At 58.9% G+C, this 6,689-nt stretch overlaps 1 protein-coding gene across 1 annotated transcript; it reads left to right on the top strand.

The window, feature by feature from the left end:
• The first annotated feature begins 3,602 nt into the window (after window positions 1–3,602).
• LBX1 (ladybird homeobox 1) lies at window positions 3,603–4,946 on the top strand. The gene is made up of 2 exons (XM_030030769.1): window positions 3,603–4,094; window positions 4,420–4,946. Exons 1-2 carry the CDS (start codon window positions 3,770–3,772, stop codon window positions 4,920–4,922), a joined length of 828 nt encoding a protein of 275 aa, XP_029886629.1. The 5' UTR covers window positions 3,603–3,769; the 3' UTR covers window positions 4,923–4,946.
• The last annotated feature ends 1,743 nt before the right edge of the window (window positions 4,947–6,689 follow it).

Here is a 6,689-nt window from a genome sequence, read left to right as displayed (position 1 = left end):
CCCCCTGAGTCGTTTCCGATTCAGAGGTAGTTTTCTGCTCCGCGGAGGAGGAAAGGTCGCTGTTTTACTCGCTTTTCTTCCCCGCTGAAAGGCAGGGACCCGGAGAAACACTTCCCCGACGGCTCCGGGGGACCCCCTCATCCATCTCCGAGTACAGCGAGGGGCGGCCGTTCCCTTCAGCCCTGCTCCCCTCCCTGCCTCTCGGCCGGGGGCCCGACCCAAACTTTTCCTGCCTTGCACCAGGAGGGGATCAGTGCCGGCTCCCCCCTCAGAGAGGCTGGAGCTGGCAGAAGGGGGGGGTTGAAGCGCTTCGGATGACGGTGTTTTTCCCCAAACGACCCCAAAGCTGGGAGACACGACCCGCAGCTGCCTGCCGGCGGGACGGGCAGGAGAAGGGCCCGGCGGGATGCGAAGTTCCGTGGAGGCGGCAGGAGCCGGCCCCCGGCTGCGCCCCGGTGCCCCCTTGCTTCCCGGGACCCTCCGAGTACGGAGAGATGCGATGGGACCTGCCGCGGGGCACCGAGGGTCCCTAATTCGGGGCTGGGTGCCAAGCGGACTGCCAAAAAAAAATTAAAATAATTAAACTTCGAAGGGTGCGGAAGGAGGATGCCGAGCTTTTCTCCTAAGCCGGGGAGGGGGCAACCCAGCCTGCCCCTCCTCTGATTTTTGGCCACCCCCGGAGGGCAGAGAAGGAGTCGTTTGCGGGGAGTGAGTTGCAGCGGCTGCAAAGGCAAAGTGAGCGCAAGGGAAACAAAACCAAACCCACCAAAGGCGCCACCGAGCAGCCGAGAGAGCAGCGGATAGGGGTCGGTCGGAGCCCACCGGAACAGCCACAGAGCGCCGGGGGGGCTCGGGGGGGCGACACACACCTGGACCTGCCCCCTTCCCTCTCAGCCACCCCTTTTCTCAGTGAGGTGCTATCTGGGGGGAACGTTGGGTACAAGCGCAGGCGGCAGGCCTGGAGCCGCCGGGCTGAGCTGCTCATGCAAAGCATGAACCCGGCTATTCCCTGCCAGGCAGCGGCCGAGGCAACCGAAGAAGGGTCGCCCTGCGCCGGGGAACCTGTCCTGACGCTGCTGCCAGCCCCCTCCCCGAGGTCTGCCCCTACTAGTAAGCAAAAAAAAAAGCGGAGTGCATTTAAAGTCCTGTCCCCCCGCGCAGGCAAGGAAGGGGAGGTGCGGGCTGGGGAGACAACGGAGGATCCAGAACGGTTTGCGGGGATTCGCTGTCTCTGGCGCAGTTTCGCCCCTGCCCTGAGAGGAGCGGGCTGCGCTCGGGGTGGGGGCGCAAGTTGCGCCCCGGGTCTCTGCTCCGCTCCGCGGGTAAGGCGGGCCGGGCTGCAGCCTAGAGCCGGCGGCTCCTCGGCGCATCCCAAACGCCCGCCAGCCCGCCCAAACTCTCACCCAGGAACGAGACTATTTTCCTTTCTTTTTCTTTTCCCCCTTTTTTTCTCTTTTTTTCTTTTTTTTTTTTTAATCTTATTTCTGTAATTATAACACCAGCATCCCCAGCTGAGTTCTCAATAAAACCCGGATCCTGACATAAAACGCCACGCTGGAAAATAATGCGAGGGGACACAAGGGAAAGCAGGAAAGTCTCTAATTGGTTAAAATATGTTTAAATCACTTCATAAAACCCAAGCAAAGCGAAGCAAATAATCCACCCAGCAAAGCAAAGAAGCCGGGCGATTTAGAATCAGTGTAATTCGCTCCCCCCCGACCGGCTCCCCCCAGCTCCTCGCAGTATTTGATATGATGAATAACCCAATATAGGCCTTTAAAAATAGGTCACTGCATAAAGAGACTCCCAGAGAGCTATAAAAAATGGGAAGAGGGCGCTTTAAGGAGAGGAGCCATTTGCTTCTTTTGTGCTTGTTTGGTACCCAGCGGCCTGGGAGCTGCCAGCCGCCCTCCTCCTGCCCGTCAAGGTGAGGAGGGAAAGTTAGGGCCGGATCCGGTCCCGGCCTCCCCTCCCGCCCCGCCGCCCGGCGATGCGCCCGGCGGCCGTCGCCCGCCCCGTCCAGCCCCAGCCCGGCTGGGGGGCCGCGGCCCGGCCGCCCCGCAGGGAGCGTGGAGGGGTGCCCCCGCGCAGGGTGGGGGCCAGGCCCGTTCACCCCCGGCTCCGGGCTTTGTCTCCGGCCCTGCGGAGCGGCGAGACCGCAGCGGGCTGGTGGCCCGGGTAAAAATAATAAGGAGCGGTTCTGGCCCCCACGGACGGCCGCGCCGGGCCGGGCTGGGTTTCCCCCGAGGGTGGGGGTCGCAGCAAGCCCCGCCGCCGCTGGGCCCCTCCAGAGCCGCCCGCGGGCTCGCAGCAAAAGGCCTCGGGCTGGAAACCGGCCCGCTCCGGCCCCGACACAGCGCTTTACGGGGCGGCGGAGCCCGGCCGCTGCCCGCCCCTTCTCCCCGCGCTGCCCCCGCTCGGGATCACCCGCCGCCCCCGGCGCCAACGGAGCCGAAGGAGCCGCCGACATCCCGGGAGCTATCCCGGCCCGCGCCCCGCCACGCAGCCCCTCCGTGGGCACCCCCGGCACCGGCACCCTTCCGGGGAGGGGGGGGTCACCTGCCCCGCCGCCGAGCTGCCCCCGCCCCGGTCCCCGCAGCCCGCTCCGGCACAGGGCGCTGGGAAAGAGGAGCACGACAAATTCGGCGGAAACCTTCGGATTTTATTGGAAAGGAAAGGTCTGCCTTACCTGCAACCAGGCTCGCCCCTTCTTCCCCTCATTAAAAAAACCAAACGGCTCTGGGTAGAGCCGAAGAGAGACATTTTAAATAAACTAGTAGCCGAAATTAACAGGAGGGAGAAATAGAAGAAAAAAAAAATCTCGGGGGGAAGAAAAAAAAAAAGATACCGCCGGATATTTTTCGGGTTTTTTTGTTTTCGCTTATTATTATTTTTCACTATACTGTATTATCCTGATGCAATAAAGGCTGGTTTGTAATGTAATTTAAAAATATATATGTCCAAACAAATAGCAGGGCCAGAATATGACAAGTGCATTCAGCATTATAATTCAACTGGGCTCCACCTCCATACCGCCTCCTAATTAATGGGTCTCCGAACTTGCAAAAGCCTGCATTGGACAGAGAGAGAGAGAGAGAGCGAGAGAGAGAGAGAGAGGGCGAAAAGTGTCATTGAAGATAATTGATTACCTCCCAATCAACAATAACTTGTTAGCAATAGTCAATTACCCCGTCTCTTCTCGCCTCTTTCCCCCTGGTCCGAGGTCTCGGTGCGAGGGCTGCTCTCCCCCTCTCCGAAGTCGTCTTTTTTTTTTTTTTTTTCTTTTTTCCTTCTTTTTTTTAAATTATTTTTGGGGGTATTCGCTCTTGGGGGGGGGGGGGGCAGGGAAAGTGCTGCGATTTGGGGTGTTTCTTAAAATAGCAGCTGGGAAGAGGAAGAGAGAGGAGAGAGCGAGCGAGCGGAGAGTGAGGAGAGAGAGAGAGGGAGGGGGGGGGGGAAATCCCCGACCCAAAACCCTGGGACAAGAGGTGCGGCAGGACCACCTCTCGGCGAGGGACCGACGGCAGCTCCGCTCCCGGCCGCAGCCCGCCGCCCTGCCCGCCCTGCCCGCCCTGCCCGCCCTGCCCGCCGCCAGACGTGGCTCTCCCCGGGAGGACCCGGGGCTCCTCCGCCGGAGTTGGAGGTGGGCTTCAACTTTTGCTCGCTGTCTCCGCCGCAGTCACCCCGCGGTCCCGCCGGGGGCTTCTCCCCGCGGCAGCGCATCCCCGTCGCGGGTGGGGAAGGCAGCCCCGCGCGGCCCGGCCCCACCATGACTTCCAAAGAAGAACCCAAGCCTTCCTCGGGGGAAGAACGGCGGCGGAGCCCCTTGGATCACCTCCCACCGCCGGCCAACTCCAACAAGCCCCTCACCCCCTTCAGCATCGAGGACATCCTCAACAAGCCCTCGGTGCGGAGGAGTTACACCCTCTGCGGAACGGCCCACCTCCTCTCCGCCGCCGAGAAGCACCCCCCGGCCGGGCTGCCCCTCTCCGGCCGGGCGCTGCTCTCCCAAACCTCGCCCCTCTGCGCCCTGGAAGAACTGGCCAGCAAGACCTTCAAGGGGCTGGAAGTCAGCGTGCTGCAGGCGGCCGAAGGTAAGCCCCTCGCAGAGTGGGGGGATCCTCCCGCGGGTGGGTGCCCCGCTCCTCCCCACGGCCTGTTTTTCCTTCCTCCCCCCTCCGCCCCCCCCCATCTCCCGGGGTGTCGCACGGGGTGGGATGGGGGGGTCCCGGGGCGGCCGGTACCCGGCGGCATCCTCCCCCCTGCGGCCCTCGGGGTGCGGGAACGGCGGCTCTGCCCCGCTCCCCGCCCCCCCCCAACCCACCCACCCACACCCCCCCGATACCGACGTGGGGTCTGGGGGCTCGTGTGGGGGGGAGACATGGGGAAAGCGGCGACAATCTGGCGGCTCGTCGGCAGGCAGGGACGGGATGACGATCTTCGGTCAGCGGCAAACGCCGAAGAAGCGTCGAAAGTCGCGGACGGCCTTCACCAACCACCAGATCTACGAGCTGGAGAAGCGGTTCCTCTACCAAAAATACCTGTCACCGGCGGACCGGGACCAGATCGCCCAGCAGCTGGGGCTCACCAATGCCCAGGTCATCACCTGGTTCCAGAACCGCCGCGCCAAGCTCAAGCGAGACCTGGAGGAGATGAAGGCCGACGTGGAATCGGCCAAAAAGCTGGGCCCCAACCCCGCCGTGGACATCGTGGCCTTGGCCGAGCTGGAGCCCAGCGCCGAGGGAAGGGGCAAGGCGCGGTCCGGTTCCCCGCCGCCGCCCCCCTCCGCCGCCCGGGAGCCCGGCGCCCCGCCGCCGCCCCGCCCCGCCTCGCCCCCCACGGAGCGGCCCCGCAGCCGCCGGGACAGCGAGGAGGAGGAGGAGGAGGAGGAGGAGGACGTGGAGATCGACGTGGATGACTGAGGGGCGGCCGGCGGGCCTCTCCCCCCACACCCACCCCCCCACTACCACCACCACCCCCCCGGCCCGTCCCGCTCCCCCCCGCCGCCCCACCCCGACAGCTCCAAATCGGCACCCCCGGCCCCCCATCCCGGCCCCGGCAGCGCGGCAAGGCGGCTGCTCCCCCTCGGTCGGAGCAATAAGCAATAGAAACCCACCACAAACACCCACACGCAAACACAAATTAATTTAGGGTAGAGTCGGTATCCCTCCGCCTGTCATCTTCGGAATGGTGCAATTACGGACGGCTTCTGTATAAATATTTAAACGTATATATTGGATTTTTTTTCCTTCCCCCTTCTTTTTGAGGTTTTGATTATTTTTTTTAAATAGCTATCAATGACGATTATTTTGTCTATACGGGAGACGCGTAACCTTGGAATAAACTCGGCTTCCAACAGATGTTTGGGTAGGCAGTTGTTTTCAAAAGACTTCCGAAACGAACCACTTTAGAGGAGATTTAAGTTAGACTTGAAACGGCAACAGCAAAAATTAGCCACTTTCCTTTCCTTGCATGTTTCAGATGTGCACGAAGTAATTTTTTTTTTCCTTTTAAAAATATTTTTTTTCTTTCGCAATCTTGGGAACTTGGGGATGGGTTATAATGCAAGTTGAAAAATATATACTTTCTTTTTTTCCTAGAGCATAGAGATTTGTCTCAAATGCAATTTCTGCCTCATTTTACCAATTAAAAGCTATTTTTACCATTTTCTGCTATTGTTGTGCTTTTATTAAAAAGCTGCCTTTCGTATTTTTGATATGAAGGTGGTAACAAAAAAACGAAAATGAAAAAAAAAATCCTAGAATTATTTTTTACTCTTTTTAGAATTTTTGCATGCTACGGAAATAAAAAAGGACAAATCCCAAGATCAATACATTTAAATATTACAGTATAAATTTAAAAAAATGTACAGATTTAAGACCTGTTTTTGTTTGAATTGTACAAATTTTAAAAGGCCTGCTATTTAAGTTCCGGTAGGGACAATGTCGCTTTATTTACTGTCTCTTAGAATTGTACAGATAGCTCTTTTTTCCGATACAATAAAATCTTTACCATTTTAATATACTTTTAACGTCCTTCTTTGTGAACGAAGAACGGCTCCGCTGGCCCGAGGTTACGACAGACTTTTCCCCCCCAGGAATCTTCCATCCCGTTTGCATTTAAAGTTACTTTACCCGCATTACCTGTGAGAAAACGACGGGGAAGGAGCACAAGAGCGAGAACTTTATTACTTCTTGTTTGTTTGTTTGGGGGTTTGGTTTGTTTGGTTTTTTTTCGTTAAGGTTAATGCCAGGTAGAGGTTTAGCAGAGGGAGAATCCGGCGGATCAATAAGGCAGGAGGTGCGGGGAGCGCTTCCCCGGCGCGGGGGATGCGCGGCGGCCGGAGCGGGACCGGGACCACCGGCACCCCCCTCCCGCACCACCGCTCCCGCCTCCAGCAGGGCATTTCCAGCCCGAAATTAGAGAGGGAGGGGGGGGGGGGGGGGGGGGAAAAAAAAAAAAAAAAGAAAAGAAAGAAAAAACAAATCCGAGCGGAGGGGAAGGAGTTATCACCGATTTGGACAAAAGGAGCGGTGTGTGTGAGTGGGGGGAGCTGCCCTCCGCCCGGCGGGCCAGACCTCCCGCTCCTGGGCAGAAGCGCTGCTACGGGGACACGAGGATGGAAAATGTTTCATTTCCTCCCTTTCCTTTTCTTTTCTTTTTTCCCCCCTCTCTTCCGCCCCCTCCAA

This window comes from Aquila chrysaetos, chromosome 11, assembly GCF_900496995.4.
Source record: "Aquila chrysaetos chrysaetos chromosome 11, bAquChr1.4, whole genome shotgun sequence".
NCBI classification, from domain to species: domain Eukaryota; kingdom Metazoa; phylum Chordata; class Aves; order Accipitriformes; family Accipitridae; genus Aquila; species Aquila chrysaetos.
Note: the sequence above shows the minus strand (reverse complement) of the source record. Positions and strands in the feature narration are given on the sequence as shown.